The sequence below is a fragment of the Dermacentor andersoni genome, chromosome 9 (assembly GCF_023375885.2).
Source record: "Dermacentor andersoni chromosome 9, qqDerAnde1_hic_scaffold, whole genome shotgun sequence".
Lineage (NCBI taxonomy): Eukaryota > Metazoa > Arthropoda > Arachnida > Ixodida > Ixodidae > Dermacentor > Dermacentor andersoni.
The window spans coordinates 115,567,464-115,590,208 of NC_092822.1; the positions used below are offsets into that span (position 1 = coordinate 115,567,464).

The 22,745-nt window shown below is 45.1% G+C and overlaps 1 protein-coding gene across 1 annotated transcript in view; it reads right to left on the reverse strand.

The window, feature by feature from the left end:
* LOC126529620 (uncharacterized) overlaps positions 1 to 22,745 on the reverse strand; it is a 190,136-nt gene that overhangs the window by 75,621 nt on the left and 91,770 nt on the right. Inside the window, exons 15-16 of the mRNA XM_050177139.2 lie at positions 15,780 to 15,909; positions 7,310 to 7,523 (exon numbers count right to left, since the gene is read on the reverse strand). Coding sequence (XP_050033096.1) covers positions 7,310 to 7,523; positions 15,780 to 15,909 — 344 coding nt within the window. The remainder of the gene's footprint in view (positions 1 to 7,309; positions 7,524 to 15,779; positions 15,910 to 22,745) is intronic.

The following is a 22,745-nucleotide window of genomic DNA, read 5'->3' on the forward strand; positions in this document are numbered from 1 at the left end:
TTCACCAGAAATGATGCATAACCCAGAATGTTTAGAAACAATGCGGTGGTCTCAGCGTGACCTCTAGAACAGGCGACACCGCCCGTGGCCCAGTGAATATCCCAAAGGCCATGTGCTGGGATTTGCACCATATCTGCTAACCACCAGATGCCCACATCACTTGCTCGCTATTAATGGCTATGTAACCCCTTTCGTGCCTAACACGAGCTGGGTTTGGAAAAGCATTTCTGGAAAGAAATGCTACAGAAATTCTGAGAACTGTCTACTAATGCATAAGCATCGTTTCGCTCAGCTGCTACTTCGCTTTCGCTTACTTATTTAGCTAGCTCACGCATGTCTACCCATCGCTACCAGTCATCTACTATTACACTATTATAATGATTACATGTGTTAACTTGAATAATTACGCATTTATTTTGCAGATATAAGGCGCCACAGACGAACAGATTTTGCTGGGCTACTCACAAAAGAATGCTTACGCATTAAAATGGCCAAAGACAAGCTCAGCTCATCAACGGTGCTTTGTATTTTCTGGAAACACCATGCATGAGCCCAGTTTCGTCTTGATGCTCAGTCATACTTTTGGTACAGGGCAGCACACAATTCATGGGACAGTGCAAGTGGAAGCGAATTCATTATTTCTGAGGAAGAAGAACATGTTGGCAACTACAGCCCTTAAAAATAATTCTTCCATTTTTGGTCAGGATTCAGGACAATAGTGTGGTGTGGCAGGGGTTAATAAAAAATTTACTAGCTACCAGCCATGCAGCTTAGCCAGGATTGCTTCTATAGTAACTACTCCTTTACAACCAATTTGGCCAAAGTGAAATTTTGTTGCAGTTGGCCTTGAAGCAACAACTCAGAACACCAGTTTCAATCGCTGCATTGCCAGCTTTCTGCACTGAGCTAAAGCAAGGCTGTAGACGCACTCATGACTAGCACCATCATAGTGTTTGATGCCACGACGCAGAGTAAAAAGACATTTTGATCCAATTGTGCCTAGCTGGTCAGGCTAAATTTTTGTTGTCAAGCAATGTTACTGGTTGGAAGAAGGGCTCCTGACATGACTGATGGTTATTTTATGGCATTACAAGCAGACATGCCCAGTGACAATCACAAGAGGTGTAAGGATGGGCAGGGTGTGTAGAACAGGTTGCTGGGCGAGTTGGCATGGGCCACAGCTTTGCGAGATAAATATACTGGGAAGAAGCAGAAACACTTTGGCACGAGAATCGCTGGAGGCCTTTCACATTAACAAAAGAGGCTCGAACTGCGTTAGCAATACGTCTGCTTATATTTTCAGAAACGAGTGCCAACTGTTTGAAACAATGCTGTGCCTTTTTTAACATGACTGCAGCACGCATGCGCAGGTGTGTGCGCATTCTGGTGACTTCGCTCTGCAAGTAAGCAGCTGAAGTTTGGCACTCACTCTGTTCTTTTTTACTACCTCTCACTGAGTCGTTTCCGCGTCGCACTAATATGTACTCCTTAGAGGGGGCAGGTTATGCTTGCCAGTGTGGCTTTTCTCATTTACCAGCGTGAATGCACCCTAAATGTAGTGCAAAGAACCTGCGATCAAATTGTCCAAAGTAAATAAACCAAGTATAAAATTCCTTTAGTGTCCTTTTAGCTGCTGCTTTGCATTATCGGCACAAGATTGGGCAGTAAGCAGCTTGATTACTCCCTTTCATTATTTCAGCCTGTGTTCCAGCTTCTGGATCATTATATGTCCAAGAAAAAGAAATCGAAACACCCACCGTGCCAAACTTTCAAGCTTACCCCCTATAGCAGCAGTACCAGTGGCTTCATCTATCCACACCATCTGCTCCTATGGCTGGTCACCATTTCAATGCATACAGGGCACGACAAGGCACCACTACGCCTATGTTTGGAAGTATATATGACTGCTAAACTATTATTAGAAAAGTGTAAGCAAAACTACACATACTTGGTTGCATGAGTTGTTGATATTTACCTTTGTAGCGTTCCCCTTACAGCTTGCAAAACAATACACATTACGCATTTGAGTTGGAAGATGGTATGTGGCTGTTGGTCTAAAAAGCAAAAACCCTCTAAATGCATGTAATCACAAAGAAAGCTTACACCCACCCTTCTTCCAATATGAGACAACTGTATTCAACAAAAAAGCATCTTCTAATTCTTTTGGTTTTAATTAGAGCATGCGAATAGTAGATTTCAAATAGAATATTGAATGGAAACGAGAAAAAAAAAGCCAAATAATGAATTGAATATCCAATATTTTAAAAACTTAACACAAGCTTTTATGCTTCCACATTTTAGGCAATAAACGCAGCTAAGAGAAAAACGATAAACGCAGCTAAGAGAAAACAGCATCGCAACCAAGGACGCAATAAGTGCTGACTCTACTTTGAGTACAGTAAAACCTCGTTATTTCGTATTTTACGGGACCAAAAAATAAATGTCTAAATTAACCAAATGTCAAATTATTGTGGGTATCAAGGAAACAACAAACAATTGCTTACTACATCCACATGCTTTTATTTACTGAATGAATCAGAAAATCCCGTTTCCTATTTTGCAGAAGAGCAGTGCGGATGCTGCAATTCTAGTCATCATGTTGCTTGGTTAGTGCTTGCAGCAGTGAAGGCCTCACGACTTCCTTCGCAGCGTAGTTGCGGTGCGTGTCTTCATCAGAGACACACTTGTTACTACCGTGCGCACATCCCAATTATTTTGTCACCAAATAGATGGTCGCCAACAAATCGTTTGTCCATTGCAATGCTGCCGGTGCTTTTCATCTTCGACAGCTTTGCAGTGAGTCAAAGCAAAAATAGTGTTTACTGCAACCGCTGCGGATGAAACTGCAGCCGCTATCGACGTGATCATGGACGGTGATCTCGCGATTCTGAAGACAGGCGGCCAACACACACACGAAGCCAAAATGAAGCTACCATTTGATGGGGCAAGTGCGGATGAAACCGCAGACGAAACAGCTGTTGCTATTGACGCGATCATAGATGGCAACTTCACAGTTTTGAGAGCATGCAGTCGCCACATACACCGAGTCAAAATGCAATTACTGTTTGCTGCGACCGCTGCAGACGAAAGCATGGTGGCTGTCGGTGCAATCATGGATGCCGACTACAAGCTTATGAAGGCACGCGGCCAGCCGCGAACACAGTGCTATGTGCGGCGATAAATGGAAGAAAAAAAAATTGTTTGGGCATTGCTGTCAGTCGCATATCCCGTGCAATATCTGCTATTGACTATGGCAATGCGAACTCCACCATTTCGTTTCGGTCGGATGCTAGTGTCGTTTTTGCTCTTTTGCGTCGCGTGTTTGCGGTGCTTCACACTCGCCAAGCTGCCATGCTAGAACCAACTGGGTCATGCTGCTCCATGCATTTATTTTTATTGCGATATACTGCCGTTGCCATAAGGTTCTGTACAAAGTGAAAGTGGGCGAGGGTGAGCCAGCAATGACAGCTCAATCTCATGTATGCAAAGGAGGAATGCAGGGAGGAAGCGCACCGTCTTCCATTGTGCACATGGCTCCAGAGGGAAGCGAAGGGGGGTTCTACTCTGGCGGCTGCGTAGCCATGTGTGCCCGCCCGTGCCGCGCCATCGTGAAAGCCATCTGCGACAGGGACATAGTCCGCTGTGCACTGTGTTTTCCCGGCTTAATTTGTGTTGATGTGAGAGGCAGCACAATGGTCAATTCGCTCACTGCTGCTGCTGCACTTCCTCACTCCAGTGTTCTGTAGCGAGTTTTCGCAGTCATCGAGTAACATGTGTTCATGTTTGCTTGTGCACGTGTGACAGCATGCCTTTTAACGAAAGTGCGACCTTTTTTCATCCTCCGATGTATACACCAGCAGTCAGCGCGCATTCTAGCAGCACCTACTTACAAACAGGAGAAATGTGCATGGTGGTAAGTTACAGCCTCCGAGATTCAAGTGCAAAAGCTTAGGCGCCCTGCCTGTTTCCGGAGGCTGGGTGGCTACAAGTTGCTGGCAGGTTTATCGCACAGTTCGCATGTTTCTGTTATGCACTGTGATGTGCTTTCTGACACTCAGGCATGGGGGAATGGAGTTCCTTGAATCAAATGCACCTCATGTTCCCCGTTTTAGCCAGTTGGCGAGCACTTAGCCAGGGAAAATTTATCAGTGGCTCACGGAACCCCAGAGAGGAGCGTGCAAAACCCCTGGGTGTCGTGGAACCCACTTTCAGAACCCATGGTCTATAGAATGTCTGTCAAATAGAATTAAGAGGAAGCTTTACCTCAGGTGCTCCTATCTAAATACATATAAAAGGAGAATTCGTTTTTCTCGACAACCATAGCACCAAATTTGACGAGGTTTGTCGCATTCAACAAATTTAATTAAAATCGGTCCAGGGGTTATCTTAGAAAAAGGTTTTTGCGTTTTACATGTATTTGAATAGGCCGCGTCGGAGTTGGGCCCTTCGTTCCCTAAATACCAATGGGGTTTTCACTTTAAGGGGCCCTGAACCATCCCTCGGGCTTGGTGAAAAAACATAGTCCGCGGGTAGCATATGCTGCTGTGAACATCTCAGCCAAGTTTTGCTGTCGTACGTGATGTGTGGAGCTCACAAGCGAACTGCAAAGTCATTTTTCTCTCAAACGGTCTCTTTTCAACAGAATCTGCCTCCTTACTCTCTTAAGGAGGCAGGCTTACACTTTATTTTGTAGTAAAGTGGATTCCTATATGTAACTGCTACTGGTAGCTGCGGTCAGCTATAAAGTGTAGATGTAGATACCGCAGCCGCCACGGGGTGCTGCCATGAGTGCACTGGCTAAGCACACTGCGGCTCACCGAGGACAACCGTGTTTGGCTTATGTTTAGCATGTTGTAGGCACCAAAATCGGAAGTCATGGCATCTAGGTTAACACCCAAAATTCAATTTGAACTGCGTACCATGGTGACAATTAGAAGGCGGAGCATTGTGGGCACGCCTCACTGCACCGTTGCCTTTGCAGTGCAAGGCAATGAAAAAGAAAGTGGAGCCCAGAGGAAGCCATGTTTGATTACCAATAACTCCGCTTCTGCTGAACACACTGAAGTACTTTTTGAGGCAAAGTATTTCTGAAATAGCCTATTTTTGCTTCCAATGCCTTTCTTCACTATGATAAAAAATGGATTCAGGGCCCCTTTAATAGTAGGCCTTATACTGTGCCTAATGGCAATCTTCTATTGCTTATGAAGTATTGCTTTCCAATTTTCTTCTATAAAACGGGAGGGTTTTTCCATCTTTATGGCAGGGGGTTTTTGTGGGTTATGGCGACCTCGTTACAAGACCAATCTGTGCAGCTAACAAAAGCGGAAAATGCGCATAACATTACTCGGCACCACTCCACACGGTCATCGGCGCCGCACATGGCCAACGTGGTCAGTGCTGACGGAAAAGAGTTCTTAAATCAGGAGGCCCAAGGCAAGTTGGCACGATGTCACCTCCCACTTTTCTTTTGCGTCCACATCCATCTGCAGTGTGTGTAAGTGTGTCTGCAGCCGGGGGTCAGCGATGCTGCACATTGTCAAGCCCGCCATGTAAATTGAAAGCTAGTCTTGTGATGGGTAACTTGAAGGCACAAAAAGAGACCGCTGTGCATCTATGAATGGCATTCGGAACGAAGGGCCACCGTATGGTATTGCGCAAGGATGGTGGACGTGCGCTCGCTTTCGTTGGTGAGGCGGTCTATCGGCTTTCGGAGGGTCAGACGACCACTGTGAATAGATCCGCGTTGATTGAGTAACCGCACCTTTAGTCACTGACACCCAACGACACAGCTCCAATTAGGCCTAACAGGCTAGACATTGTGGCCAATGGTGTGGCCAAGACGAAAATTCGCCGCCACCCAATGTGAAGACTGGTTGTAGAAAGCTTTTCACTAATGTGTTTCTAAGGGTGGCTCATCAATGATTGGTCGTGAAGTGACACGTACAGGTTAGATTGACGGGTACAGGTTAGTGACATTCTGGTCTGCGATCGACCAGCCGGCAACTACCATGAACACGGGTACCAAGTTCGTCTGTGTGTTTGCATGTGGGCAGAAAGCTCCAAACTGCATGAATCTGTGTGTGTGAACACAGAACTTGCATATTCGATGCAATCAGTGTGCCTTCCGATGGCTAATGAGACCGGTCTTCGCACATGCTCTCGTGCTTTGTATATGCACTGCGGTTGAAGTTTAATCTGTCCGCGTCGCGTTAATCGTTTCGATCAGTATTGTCGACCTGGATGACCCTTGCATCGACAGAGGTCGCGCAACACTGGAATGCTGTGCATGTCAAGGACCGACCACATCTGTGTCGTTCACAGAAGGTACTGATATTCGAAAAATCGGATGTTTGAGAAATCGAATATTAGATATTCTAGTCACAAATTGACAAATTGAACTATCTAAACATTCGTCATTTGATTCGAAATCAAATATTCAAGCATTCACACACCCCTAGTTTCTATAGCTCCACTTGAATTTTCGCGGAATCATCTCACTAATGATTGCTCCACATATTTAGGATTCCTTTAACGGTTGTTTAACCCTTGAGTTTCTGTCTTTGCTATGTTTTCTGTTTTTGTTAATGTTTCTTGTCGCTAGTTGTCTTGAGTTCCCCATGGTATTGACCTGGATCCACACTGTAATTGTCAGTGCTCCAGTTGCCTTGTTATTGTGCCTTTCTGTTTCCTCTATGCACTTCACACACATTAGCAAATACAATGTGCGGAAATATTGTGTCTTGGATTTCCCACTTAACAAAATGAGCTGGCAGTACAACGCCAGCCCTGCCCATGTCATGAAGAACGAAAAATTATAATGTAAAAAGACGAGCACCCAATACTCACAACGAGCACTTCACTTCCAACCCTTCTTCATTCTGCACTATAAAACTAGCTCAACATAGTTTGTTTCCCACATATACATTCTCTCTCTTCCTTTTCTCCCCCATCTGTCAGTACCAGTTTGATCTGCCATGGTAGCTTAGTGGCTATGGCATTTCACTGCTGAATGTGAGGTTTTGGATTCAATGCCAGCTGTGGCGGCCACATTTCGATTGAGGTAAAATGCAAGGCCACATGTGTACTTAAATTAAGGTACACGTTAAAGAACTTCAAGTTGTCACCATTATTCCGGAGTCTTCCACTACAGCGTGCTTCATAATCACATCATGATTTCAACACGTCAAAACCCAGAATGTTTTTTCTTTTTTTTTGAGAATTTGCACAAGCAGCGGTACCTGTCACCATCTATGATAAACCGAGCCTCCCCCCTTCAGGAGAAAGCGTTGTTTCAACAGTGACCACCCACCGGCCCTGCCTTGAAGATGCAAGGAGGACCCGTCGCAGGGCCAGAGCCGGACCTGGCCGTGATGCGTCGTACATCCTGGCCACCCGCTGCACCAGGTCGGGGTCGAGTCGCGGCAACAAGTCAGCCAGCAACCGCAAATGTGTGCCCAGTAGCGACAGGTCGCACGACAGGGGCAACAGCAGGTCAGGGTCCGTCACACACACCGGGAAGTATTCTGTGGGATTACCATGGAAAGGGTGTAAGCTGAGCTTGTTCATACAGTCAAACGTCAATACAATTAGAACATCAATATAATGAACTTCAATTCTCGTTATAACGAAGTATTTACCTTTTTACAACTTCTTGTCCATAGAACACCATGTATTTAGAACCTCAATATAACCAAGTGTGTTTATAAACGATTTCAAGATAACAAAATGGTTGAATAATGAGCAGGTGGCGAAATGGTTAAATTACGAGTGCTTGCTTGCAAACATACTTCTCAAATCGCATCGCAAGCCACGCGACCAAGAGTGACCACCAACGTGAAGCAGGATCATATTCAGCATAAATTTCAAGTGCGATAAGATCCTACCATGCCCCGCGCGCAGTATGCTTTGGGCACAAGTGAAAGCATACAAGGGTGAGCCGAGAAGGATGGTGGTTTTATTAGTGCAGACTTCCCACGCAAGCAAGAGAAAAGGCGGGCGTCTATTTGTCGTACAAAAATCCCTCACGTGACCTGATCCTAGGTGCCTAGGGACAGCATCATTTAGGGATTTTTGAGAAGGCGCGATGCTGGCGCCGAGCGACGCCGTGGCGAGTTCGTCCTCGGCGTGATCGTTCTCTGGACCGCGCGTTGTTCAAAATTGGCCATGTAATCGTGCGTGCGTTGCTTATGTGTTGGTTGTAGGTTCTGTGTTACTTGGCGGAAAGCCGTGAGTAGTGGCGGTGCGGCAATGCGGCTTTGGCCTCGATGAGCTCTGGCACTACAGAATCTGCGTTGTGTGACCCGTGCTTTCTTGAGAACCCGGCGGTGGTGACAATTGAAATATCGAAGTGGCCTAGCGCCTCGGCAGCGAAGTTCTGCGAACCGCGATGTGGCGTCGCCGTGTCCGACTTTGCTTAACGGACATCGAGGGATGTGCTGCTCGCTGCAAGTCATGTGAATGCAACTGCGTCGAGCGCCCACTGTTCAGCGCTGAATGTGTGTTTGGTGTGCTGTGCTTGAAACGAGTGGTGCAGCCGTGCAGCGGGGGTGGCGGAGGAGCAGAGTGGCTTAGGATTTGCGCGTTCACAGACATGTGCTCCCGTCTTGGTCTCATTAGCGGCTGTCGCGGGATTGTGGTGTGCTAGCTCCTTGGCTAGTATGAAGTTTACGACGCTAACACACAGCATGTTCACGTTTTTCCGCGCTATATGTCATTTGCATGACGGCCGAGGTGAAAACGAGACATATAAAATTACTTTCTATTGTGGAAGTTCTGGAAGTCTTATTACGCAAGGAGTGCGAACGTAAACATAAACACATATGTGTGTCTAAAATTTTGAATTACCTATAATACCCTTTACGACTGATAAGTGGGCTACACGGCCTGTGTGAATCAGCTACCGTATGTTGCGACACTCTTAGGTGTGGTAGACTGATGCATGGTGCGCGTTTATTTCTGTACGCTTGTAAAAACCATTTGTTTATTCACTCAATACAAATGTACGGCTTCTTCGCCGCAGTACATTTTAGTTACGCGGTGAAGCATACTAAAAGTGGGAGGGGGCCACTATCAGCCAGCATAGTATGTCCACTTGAGGCATACTATGCTGCCATACTTGAGCATAGTATGACCTGAGAGGCGGCGGGTTCGCGAGCGTATGATTAAAGAACTCTTATTATGTCCAGTGACAGTGGCCCCTCTTCACTTTTAGTATGCTTCACCGTACATTGCTTAGGCTTCACCGCGAAATATTAGTGTATTGCGAGAAAGATAATCCTAAAAAGCCTAATTATGCAAAGTTTCTATTGTAGCTTGCTACACCGCAATACAGGGGTGAAAATTAGCGTCATGCAGTAAAGCATACTAAGAGTGGAAAGGGCACATAGGTTTACACTGTGCTCATTATTTTCAATTGTGACCTAATTTGCAAGTGCATCTGTGCTCGTGGTAAGCTTCATTGACAATTCTTTGTACATCACAAATTCATATTGCAGGGAAGCTTACTAAAGCACATTCGCCATTATGGTACGTGTTATTCACCTTCAATGCAGGAGCACAATGCGGATTCTTGCCCCTGCTTTTTGCTGGACTGCACATGCTCATTGAGAATTGATTCATTGTTCATAAGTGCACTGGTATTTTACTCTAAACTGGAGGGCTCAAGTTAATATGGAAGCACAATTTTTATTAAAGGGACAAGATGTTGCCGAGATGGTTGCAGCACAGCTTTTTTTTTTCTTCCAGGCACCTTTTCTACTTGAAGCTTCCATTGCAGTGTTTCGAACCTCTTTGAACCAGCACATAGTGTATATAAAAATTGGACACTGATTGGGAATATCACCCAAGTTCATGCCTATATATAGTAAAAAGATGTAGCACGACCAGACAAAATAAAAGAAGGGGGTGGGCTGTAGCAATACTAAGTGTTAAATGGTGCTTTATCCTTTCCCTTGAGTTTTCTTTCTGTTTTTGTGCTTTTTATGGATCCTCCGCAGTAACCATGCGAGTGCTGAGCTTGAGCTTGTTGGTTTCAAGTCTCACGGTTGTTACTAACAGAACAGCGTGATAAATGAACAAGGGCTTGGAGGCATCGGTTCACCTTGCTTGCCTCATGGTGCTGCTTCATAAGCACCGTGAGCATCCAGGCCAACTAGGAAGGGAGGTTTGTTGCAATTGCTTCTGAACTTTATTGCCACCAAACCAACAGTGCTCTCAATGAGAGCTTTTGGACAGTAGAATGCTTGCACCCAGCAAAGTCTTAAGAAGGAAGCATTCAGGATGTGCAAAATGGGCTTTTGAAGCTGGGAGCATTACTGAAGGGGCTTTGCCCATCTGCCCTCTTTATGGATACACAAAGATGATTTCCTCTTTAAGAGGGATTGTTTCAGAGGTTGTTACATGGCAACAGTGTTGGGTGTTTAGTAGCTTGTCTTTGCCCACTGTTAATAACCTGTTCCTTCTCCAGTGCCCCTGTGAAGTGCCTACTTTTTGGACACAATGTGCTCTCCATGCATGCATGCATTTTTAGCTTGTAAAGACGTGTATTAACCCCTTGCCTCAAGCTGGTCCTTGCTGATGTCACCCAAGAAGGCATTGGAGAGTATGGCAATGTACACTTACAAAACACTGTTGATACCAGTGAAACCAAATTAATGGAGCTGCTGTTCTTTTTTTTGTCCACTCAATCCTGGTTAGTTACAATAAGGAATGTCCGAACAGAAGGCATATGTAGTTGGTCGTGCATAGCCTGCGCACTAAGACTTGTTGGCATGTTATGACCTTAGCAGTGTTTATATGTAAAAACCTTCTGATGTGTTGATGACTCCCTTTTCCTTATCATACTTTGCCTGATGGAGCCAGCAAGTGGGTCAACCAGATGTTCAACAGGCTTCCCACTAGTTTTCCCAGAGTCTCCTTTACCAGGGTGCTGCTCATAGATATCTGTTTTCTTGACCTTGCACTGCACTTCAACCATGGCCACACCTGCTAAACCTATAGCATGCGATCAAAAAAGTGCTATACATCATGTTGCTCCAAACTCGTGACATGTGCTACAAGGCCTTGAGGAACACCCTAATTTATTTACGCCCTCATCATACTGTACGAAGCTTCGCATGATAAGTGCAACAATTAGCATCTGCTGGTTTTTCAGTGTTATTCCTGTCCAGCTTGCTGAAAGCTATCCTGAGTGTTTCAAAAGCAAACGACCGCTGCTGGACAAGAAGTGCTTAAAACAAGGGTCGCTATAACCACATATGTAACACGAAATGAAGGCCACTGAGTATACAGGCGGTTTACTTCATATCCGAGAAGCTTGGTTCTCCCTTTGCTAGTGAGTGAACTCAACTTGCCCCGAATACATGGCCTGTGACAAACTATGTGCCAGATGCTGTGTCCCCTGCAAAGCTGAAGATGTGTATGAGATCCTGACACCCTGCAGCGGCTTCTACACTGGGCAAACAGGCTACTATAAAAACGACTGCCTTTACTAATATGCTAATAACATGAAAACAGGCAGAAATTTGGCTATTCATTGGACCCAACTGCAGGTGCAAGCCACTCTTCCACCAGTTGTGTGTTGTTCACAGAAACTGGAGCTATACAAATGCAGATAAAAACAATGATGTTTGAAAGTAGTAGAGTTGAACTACATTCTGCACAAGCAGTGCTATCTGCAGCGCTGGTACCTTATAGCCACAATTCATGGCTGCACCACCATGCAAAGGCACTATTCTTGAATTATTAACTTCTATTATATTTATGGTGGCCATATATGCAATTACATATCCACATTGTGTGCAATATGGTTAAATGTCAATTATGATAACCATTCCTAATCTGAAATGCAACAAAAGAGCAAATATAGGCAACAAATTGCAATTCAAAGACACAAAAGACAAACAGTGCACAGGATAAGTGATAGACTTCCTTTCATTGAAGAAGAAACGCGACATGTGTCATGCCACCACCAGTGGGTAGCAATCTTTCAAGCTTGGGTGACGGAGGCAAAACTTAGCAAAATGCTACAATCACGCTGTAAAACGGCCTTGGACACAAAAAACCGACATAATATTGTACAGAATGAAAGGGCAAGACTCCATCTAAGAACGGTCTATGGTACCACATACTTGAAATGGTGTAAAATATGTTGACATGCCCTACCCGTAAAGAAAAAGCAACAAACACAGAAAGCACGCCTTAAAATGCAATGTGAAGAGTCTGAAACCAAGAAAAAACAACCCGAAAAAGGTTTCGCTAAGTCTTTCAATGATTAAAATTGTCAAACTGTATCATCACTTCTTAGTGAACCTGCACAGCTGAAAAGGAAGGAAGGAAAGCTCAATAGCAGGGCTGCAGAAAATGTCACCGAATAAATATACTTTGCTTACCAACGATACCTGTGGTTTAGTTGTGGTCTGTATATAAACTAATTGTGTATAAACTTTTCTTGTTTAGAATGGCTGAGCGGATAGGGAAAAAATGACCATAAGAGCACCAGGTGTATGCATAGTCTACGCACAAAAAGCCACTGCTTTCTTACTTCTTTTTTCTCTGTATGACTATTCATGGGAGTATTTAGGTGCCTTAATAGCACTGCTAACATCCTACTGCAAAACACAAAATTGGGCAAGTTGTGGCATAAAGAAAATTGCAATTTCACTCATAATGTGAAACAATGATGCAGTAGCTGGTGAAATATGCGCAGGAAGCTTACTTCATGCAGTGTTTGTTGAAGTGAACACTTGCCAATGCAAGTCGGTAATCTCCTTAAAAAAGTAAAATAAGTAAGAGTCGTATTTATTTGTGGCAGTTGTGCCTCAGTGTTGAAGTGGAAATACTTGGCTTTTCTTCCTCCTCTTTCATATCCGGACTTAGCCACTGATCCACACCAAAACAACCCTTTAGCTTCTTACTGCTGAATTCGTTTTGGTTTTCTCAAATCTATATTTGGGCTACCCATTGCTAGGCCTCTCGCTTTGCTTGAGGAAAACAAGACACCAACAGCTCCATCCAGTAAATCTGAGAAGCCAAGCACTAGAAGGAGATTAATGAAGCAGATGCACTCAATCATTGTCATCACATGCAAGAAGAAAACTTAACATAGGACTGCCTTCACAAGTGGGAAGGTCATGTGTAAGAACTTGAAGGTGTGGATGCCAGCTCTATATACAGTACGCAGACATTGAGCAGGTGTTAGCCAATCTAGGCACCTGTTGGCTAGATCACGCTCTCCGGTATCAGTATTCACCACGATTATACCTTCAGCAGAGTGGCTGAAATGTAGAATTGTGGACTGCCACTCTTTTGATCTTATGTTTGAATCCTCGCAGCACAATGAGAACTTTATTGGCAATATTCTAGCAAGAAATTCGGGAATTCCAGTGACAACACCAGTAGACATCCGAACAACCAGGGGAGTTAGCCCATAGCAGCTATTGCTGTAAAAAAGAAGACTGGCATAAGCACAAGAATTGAGATGGGCATACTACATGCCTTTGTTCTGGTAGTGGTCCACTACTTTGGTGCTACAGTTAATGATCTCCACTGTCACTGGACATAATAAGACTTCTTAAATTATACACTCGCGCACCCGCCGCCTCTGAGGTCGCCTAAGTGGACATACTATGCTGGCTGATAGCGGCCCCCTCCCACTTTTAGTATGCTTCGCCGCACAACTAAGCTGTACTGCGGCGAAGAAGCCGTACATTTGTATTGAGTGAATAAACAAATGGTTTTTACAACAGTACAGAAATAAACGCGCACCATGCATCATTCTACCACACGAAAGAGCGTCGCAACATACGGTAGCTGATTCACACAGGCCGTGTGGCCCATTTATCAGTCGTAAAGGGCATTATGGGTAATTCAATATTTCAGACACACATATGTGTTTATGTTTACGTTCGCACTCCTTGCGTAATAAGACTCCCAGAACTTCCACAATAGAAAGTAATTTACAACACACAAACGCAAAGAACACTATATGTCTCGTTTTCAACTCGGCCGTCATGCAAATGAAATATAGCGGAAAAACGTGAACATGCTGTGTGTTAGCGTCGTAAACTTCATACTAGGCAAGGAGCTAGCACACCACAATCCCGCGACAGCCGCTAATGAGACCAAGACGGGAGCACATGTCTGTGAACGCGCGAACCCTAAGCCACTCTGCTCCTCCGCCACCCCCGCTGCACGGCTGCATCAATCGTTTCATGCACAGCACACCAAACACACATTCAGCGCTGAACAGTGGGCGGTCGACGCAGTTGCATTTACATGACTTGCAGCGAGCAGCACATCCCTCGATGTCCGTTAAGCAAAGTCGGACACGGCGACGCCACATCGCGGCTCGCAGAACTTCGCTGCCGAGGCGCTAGGCCACTTCGATATGGTGGCTAGATAACTTCGATATTTCAATTGTCACCACCGCCGGGTTCTCAAGAAAGCACGGGTCACACAACGCAGATTCTGTAGTGCCAGAGCTCATCGAGGCCAAAGCCGCATTGCCGCACCGCCACTACTCACGGCTTTCCGCCAAGTAACACAGAACCTACAACCAACACACAAGCAACGCACGCACGATTACATGAGCAATGTTGAACAACGCGCGCTCCAGAGAACGATCACGCCGAGGACGAACACGCCACGGCGTCGCTCGGCGCCAGCATCGCGCCTTCTCAAAAATCCCTAAATGATGCTGTCCCTAGGCACCTAGGATCAGGTCACGTGAGGGATTTTTGTACGACAAATAGACGCACGCAGAGAAAAGGGGGGAAGCGGAGCGATGTCGGGGTAGCACGATCAAGCGGTGTTGGGGGCAGGTTTGCACTCCTTTTCTAGCAGGTGCATGGCTCAGCACGGCTGAGCACATACGCAGTTAGTGCACCCTGTTTTAGAGGTAATCTGACCCCATTAGTACTGCAGGTTGTGCAATCTCGAGTTATGAAGATGCAGAGAAGTGAGAGGCAGACTAAGCATTCACTTCCCGTTGCCGGCACTTTTCATGATGGTGTTGTCCTACTATGGGCCACATTATCAGCTGCGGGGGCAAAGTGTGTGTGCAAGAATGGCTGGTTTTGCTTCATACTGCCAATGTAAAGTTATATTCGACACGGCATGAAGCTATCTTTTGTCAGTGACTCAAATTCAACAAAATGATTTTTTTCTCATTCAAATTTGCTTTTCCCAATTACTTTTCCCAATTTGGAAAATGTCGCAGCCACTTTCGGGTAAGAAAGCTCAATCGGTGACTGCACTTATTTGCACAAAAGTTCAAATTTCAATATAACAGAATTTCAATATAAGAAAGAAAATTACCGATTTTACTGACTTCATTATATCAAGATTTAAATGTATAACAAATAATGATAGCATAGTGAATCTACTACAAGTTGGCCCTGAAAGGATTGACCAAGTACACTGGTCTTTCTTCTTGTTATGTAGATTCAATTGTTCTGCAGAAAGAGAGAGAACGGGTGCTTCTCATTTGTCACGTGAACATGGTTTGTATCAATAAATCACACAATAGTGTTTGAGTCATTTTTCTAATAAAATTGGTCAAACATTAACACACATGCCTGTCAGTTTACTTTCTAGTCCCTCATTCCATGTCTCACAATAAAATTCAAGAGAGATTGACAAAATTAATCATGCAGAAACCCACAAGGTGGACAGAGGTGCTGCATGTCACTTTTATCTTCCATGCCAGTGGTAATGAACCGTAAGCGTGGCTATGCGCAGTGGCATTCGCGAGAGGGTGTATCAATGATGTTGCAGCTCACCATGGGTGGCCTGCTGGAGGAGGTGTCCGTAACCTCGGCTGGCAAGAGTAGCGCACGTGGTCGAGTCCAGGGCCAGGCTAGGGTCAAAGTGCGCCAGCTGCTCCACCATCAGGCGCCGCTGACCACGCAGCTGTTCACACAAAGGGGTGGGCAGGCAGATGAGCCATATTGAGACATCCAAACATGGCAGGGATTCACAGGTAGATTAACAGTAGTCAGATGAGGAATGGCAAAAATACAATACAAAAATATTTGAGCCCATGCCTGAATCGTTTATTCTCCCTTGTATTACTGCATGAATCCATAACTAGGCTCTCGCTAAGGATCCAGACATTGTAGCCTGAACACAGAAGACATTGTATAAACTAAATAAACTGAACTAAATAAAAGTATTATTATTACATTATTATAATGTCATTGGAACCATTGTTCTGACAAAGAGTCTTGTCTGTCAGGACAGGGCAACACTTGTTTTGACGAATTGACGAAGGAAAGCCACCTTTGTTGTTGCCCTGACAAAAGTAAGTCCTCTTGTTGAGACAGTGGCTCCAAAAGCAACCCTTGTTGACCACGCCATGACCTCATAACACCTGCACATCACATCCATCTCAATTCAACCTGACTGCTGGCACATACAGCTTTAACATTTAAGAAGCACTGCGAGTTTACATTGCACAACTTATCAAAACAAACAAACAAAAATAAGGAATTTGATACGATAAAAAATGGAGAAAAAGAACTGTACAATAAAAAATAAATAGATGATAGCAGTGTCACAAAAATGCTACAAAGAATTATTCATCTGCATGTCACATATACCTCAATTAAAATGAAAGCAGTCGCGCAGAGTTCTAAAATTTTTACACCAGCAGATTTATTTATATATTTATTTTCAAATACTTCCAGCAGCCTTGCAGGCGCTACAGAAAGGAGTGGTAAAGCATTCCATCAAGTGCAGGAAACATGAAACATTTATAGAGTAGAAAATGATGCAACATTACACGTTCCCACAGAATCAACATGTACAGTAGCCTTCTGTTAATTCGACTCTGGTTAAATAAATGGTTAACCGACCGACGCTCCCGGCCAGTTGCGATGTATTTCTATAGGCCTAAACTTGTGTTATTTTTATCTTAAAATTGCCATATGCCGGATAGTTCAGACTAGACCAGTCAACACACACATACCTCTTACCCCGAGAGTGGCCCCTTTAGGGACAGCATGTCTTAGCAGAGCTTAGGGAACAGTGAACATGGTCATCTGTCGAAAGTGCCTATTTTTAACCTGCTCTACAAAGATTTTAAGGCAATAACAGTAGCTCACAATGTCTGATTATGGTATTTACCCGATTGTAGCACGAATTTTTTTTCCAGGATAACTGGGCCGGAAATTGCCTGCGTGGTGCAATTAGATACAAAACCAAAACCATAACACGGCTGTACTGCGACTTTAAGAAGCCATGCGGTGAAACTGACTTTAGGAAACTGACCGCCGCTGTCATACATATTAGACCGTTGCCCATTTTAATTGCGTTAGCATTCTTACGGTACTTCAGGCACTTTCCAGGGGGGTATCTATCTATCTATTGTGGGGTTCTCACACGTGCTCTTGGGGAAAAGGAACGACGGCACGATAATGCCAACAGTCACGAGGGCAATTCGTGGAAGTCCGACTCACCACAACCGGATAGCAAGAAAATATGTTTGCCCCATGCTGGACACTAACGACTGGTCGTTCACGCGTACGGTCGCACGTACGGTGGTGCACTCGAACGATCGTGTTAATCCATTTCGGTGTAGGCCTCACGAGACAGTCTCGCAGAAGCATGGATCAGCGCACGTGCGGAACGTCTGTGCCACTTGCCGACCCGGAGCAAAAGAGGAAGAACCTACTCCCTGTCGGGCCCCACCAACCCTTCCGTTAGGTGGCGCTAGCAGTGCCACACTCACGCCATCTCTCGTAATGCGCTGCAGCCCGACTGACCGCCATCGTCACTAAGCTATGCGGAGAAGCCAGATTGCAGGAGAAAGGAGACACGAGACATGCGAGGAAAACAACATATCAGGGCACACGTGAGAGTCGCGCATCCCCACACTATCTTTCTACAGGGTGTCTACCAAGTTGACATTTCCAAATTCCCTGAGTTTTCCAGGTTTTCCCTGAGTGCCTTTGCGAAATTCCTTGAGAGATGCAGAACTATGTTTTATGTCAAGACGGGCTGGAACCATATCGCCCGATGCTGTCACCCTTTAGTAAGCATATGAAAGTTTTTTTTTTAAAAGAACCAACTTAATCCAATTTGAATACTAAGGAGTAGTGTTTATGTTAATAAAAAAAAAGAATAGAAGGGAGGGGCTAGTAAAATGCACCGCAAATAAAATGTCTTCAAAAGAAATTGCAAATCGAGTCAGACATTCTCAAATACAAATAAAAAGGAGATGCATACAGAAGCAAATATTTTCGAATCATCATCATCATCATCATCATCATCAGCCTGGTTATGCCCACTGCAGGGCAAAGGCCTCTCCCATACTTCTCCAACTGCCCCGGTCATGTACTAATTGTGGCCATGTTGACCCTCCAAACTTCCTAATCTCATCTGCCCACCTAACTTTCTGTCGCCCCCTGCTACGCTTCCCTTTCCTCGGAATCCAGTCCGTAACCCTTAATGACCATCGGTTATCTTCCCTTCTCATTACATGTCCTGCCCATGCACATTTCTTTTTCTTGATTTCAACTAAGATGTCATTAACGCGCGTTTGTTCCCTCACCCAATCTGCTCTTTTCTTATCCCTTAATGTTACACCTATCATTCTTCTTCCCATAGCTCGTTGCGTCGTCCTCAATTTAAGTAGAACCCTTTTCGTAAGCCTCCAGGTTTCTGCCCCGTACGTGAGTACTGGTAAGACACAGCTGTTATAAACTTTTCTCTTGAGGGATAATGGCAACCTGCTGTTCATGATCTCAGAATGCCTGCCAAACGCACACCAGCCCATTCTTATTCTTCTGATTATTTCACTCTCATGATCCGGATCAGCAGTCACTACCTGTCCTAAGTAGATGTATTCCCTTACCACTTCCAGTGCCTCGCTACCTATCGTAAACTGCTGTTCCCTTCAGAGACTGTTAAACATTACTTGCACACCAGCCCATTCTTATTCTTCTGATTATTTCACTCTCATGATCCGGATCAGCAGTCACTACCTGTCCTAAGTAGATGTATTCCCTTACCACTTCCAGTGCCTCGCTACCTATCGTAAACAGCTGTTCCCTTCCGAGACTGTTAAACATTACTCAAGTTTTTTGCAGATTAATTTTTAGTCCCACTCTTCTGCTCTGCCTCTCCAGGTCAGTGAGCATGCATTGCAGTTGGTCCCCTGAGTTACTAAGCAAGGCAATATCATCAGCGAAGCGCAAGTTACTAAGGTATTCTCCATTTACTCTTATCCCCAATTCTTCCCAATCCAGGTCTCTGAATACCTCCTGTAAACATGCTGTGAATAGCATTGGAGAGATCGTATCTCCCTGCCTGACGCCTTTCTTTATAGGGATTTTGTTGCTTTCTTTATGAAGGACTACAGTGGCTGTGGAGCCACTATAGATATCTTTCAGTATTTTTACGTACGGCTCGTCTACACCCTGATTCCGCAGTGCCTCCATGACTGCTGAGGTTTCGACTGAATCAAACGCTTTCTCATAATCAATGAAAGCTATATATAATGGTTGGTTATATTCCGCACATTTCTCTATCACCTGATTGATAGTGTGAATATGATCTATTGTTGAGTAGCCTTTACGGAATCCTGCCTGGTCCTTTGGTTGACGGAAGTCTAAGGTGTTCCTGATTCTATTTGCAATTACCTTAGTAAATACTTTGTAGGCAACGGACAGTAAGCTGATCGGTCTATAATTTTTCAAGTCTTTGGCGTCCCCTTTCTTATGGATTAGGATTATGTTAGCGTTCTTCCAAGATTCCGGTACGCTCGAGGTCATGAGGCATTGTGTATACAGGGTGGCCAGTTTTTCTAGAACAATCTGCCCACCGTCCTTCAACAAATCTGCTGTTACCTGATCCTCCCCAGCTGCCTTCCCCCTTTGCATAGCTCCCAAGGCTTTCCTTACTTCTTCCGGCGTTACTTGTGGGATTTCGAATTCCTCTAGACTATTCTCTCTTCCATTATCATGTGGGTTCCACTCGTACTGCATAAATCTCTATAGAACTCCTCAGCCACTTGAACTATCTCATCCATATTAGTAATGATATTGCCGGCTTTGTCTCTTAACGCATACATCTGATTCTTGCCAATTCCTAGTTTCTTCTTCTCTGCTTTTAGGCTTCCTCCGTTCCTGAGAGCTTGTTCGATTCTATCCATATTATACTTCCTTATGTCCGCTGTCTTACGCTTGTTGATTAACTTCGAAAGTTCTGCCAGTTCTATTCTAGCTGTAGGGTTAGAGGCTTTCATACATTGGCGTTTCTTGATCAGATCTTTCGTCTCCTGCGATAGCTTACTGGTATCCTGTCTAACAGAGTTACCGCCGACTTCTATTGCACACTCCTTAATGATGCCCACAAGATTGTCGTTCATTGCTTCAACACTAAGGTCCTCTTCCAGAGTCAAAGCCGAATACCTGTTCTGTAGCTTGATCTGGAATTCCTCTATTTTCCCTCTTACCGCTAACTCATTGATTGACTTCTTATGTACCAGTTGCTTCCGTTCCCTCCTCAGGTCTAGGCTAATTCGAGTTCTTACCATCCTGTGGTCACTGCAGCGCACCTTACCGAGCACGTCCACATCTTGTATGATGCCAGGGTTAGCGCAGAGTATGAAGTCTATTTCATTTCTAGTCTCGCCGTTCGGGCTCCTCCACGTCCACTTTCGGCTATCCCGCTTGCGGAAGAAGGTATTCATTATCCGCATATTATTCTGTTCCGCAAACTCTACTAATAACTCTCACCTGCTATTCCTAGTGCCTATGCCGTATTCCCCCACTGCCTTGTCTCCAGCCTGCTTCTTGCCTACCTTGGCATTGAAATCGCCCATCGGTATAGTGTATTTTGTTTTCACTCTACCCATCGCCGATTCCACGTCTTCACAGAAGCTTTCGACTTCCTGGTCATCATGACTGGATGTAGGAGCGTAGACCTGTACAACCTTCATTTTGTACCTCTTATTAAGTTTCAGAACAAGACATGCCACCCTCTCGTTAATGCTATAGAGTTCCTGTATGTTACTAGCTATATTCTTATTAATCAGGAATCCGACTCCTAGTTCTCGTCTCTCCGCTAAGCCCCGGTAGCACAGGACGTGCCCGCTTGTGAGCACTGTATATGCTTCTTTTGGCCTCCTAACTTCACTGAGCCCTATTATATCCCATTTACTGCCCTCTAATTCTTCCAATAGCACTGCTAGGCTCGCCTCACTAGATAACGTTCTAGCGTTAAACGTTGCCAGGTTCATATTCCAATGGCGGCCTGTCCGGAGCCAGGGATTCTTAGCACCCTCTGCAGCGTCGCAGGTCTGACCGCCGCCGTGGTCAGTAGCATCGCAGCTGCTGGGGACTGAGGGCCGGGGTTTGATTGTTGTGTTCATATAGGAGGTTGTGGCCAAGTACTGCACCAGGGTGGCCAATCCTGCTCTGGTGAAGGAATGCGTTACCGGTTCTGGTCACTGGGATCAGGCCACACTCCAGGCCTGTTTATGCAATTTTATCAACATGCGGATTTTTTTTTTTTTTAATCCGGTGGAAAATTGCGCGGCACCAGGATTCGAACCACGGACCTCTTGCATGCGAGGCGGGTGTTCTACCTCTACGCCACCGCTGCACCGCTGCACCGCTGCATTTTCGAATATGAGCTATTTATACCAACTGATAGCAAGCTCAGTGGTATGAGGTCCGAATTTTGTCACAATTGAGAGTCTCTCTCAACAGTTCGTAAGTCAACCTCAACTGTCTTGACATACTCTCAGCCGGCGCACGACGCCTCAGTGTGGTGTTTCACTGCTTTAAAGAGTTTATTTTGGTTTGTATGAGGGACACCTGCATCTCGGTGTTAGCCAAGAGTGTTTTTTGAGCTCAGGCTCCTTCAATGAAGCGCTCGCATACTTCATTCCCCATTCATTCTTCAATGCGTCGGTCCTTTCTGTTCTCGTGCTCCTTTTGTCGTGCGTTCGCACTACAGACCATTTGAAGCATACTCTTGGTCAGTTTACAGTCAACGTCCAATTTTTCGGTTCCCTCTAGGGGCCGCGAAAACTTCCGAAAAATCAGGCAGTCCAAAAAAATAAATGCATGTCTTTTACTGCTCTTAAGGGCTCAAATCGACACAGGCACGCCTGGAAAAGCTCTGAATGCCTGTCAGTGCACTTATTAGGCATAGCGGTGCTACTACTGTGACACGAGAGGGCGGGTGCACGCGTCGGTCGTTGACTCTACACTGGCAACTCCTCCAGCCGACGACAACGCGTCAAAGACGATTTATTACGATTCCTGTCTGTTACTCGAGCCAGCATTACCGCGACTTTCGACCCTTTCAATAAAATGACAGCTAATCTTCCTTGATAGAGGCACAAATTCCCTGAGATTTCCCTGAGTTTTTCCAGACCACTAAAGATCCCTGAGAATTCCCGGTATTCCCAGCTGGTAGACACCCTGGAATCTGTCTGTCGCTCTGTCTGTGTTTGTATGTACGAGTATGTTTGTATTTAACCATCTTCCCACCTACCTGGGTAACTGGGCGGTCCATGGTCGAATGGTTAGCGCATCAGGTTGCTGTGCTGAGGTAACAGGATTTGAAACCAACCATCGGACCAACTAGGGTCACTGAGTATGCGCCAATGTGTACATACGTACATGCCACTCTTCATCAAACCTTTTTCATGCCAACATGGGTCACTAAACGCGAGACTGGGTAGTAGGTACCGCTGTTCGATAAAACTCACGAAGCCAACGTGGAGTACTTGG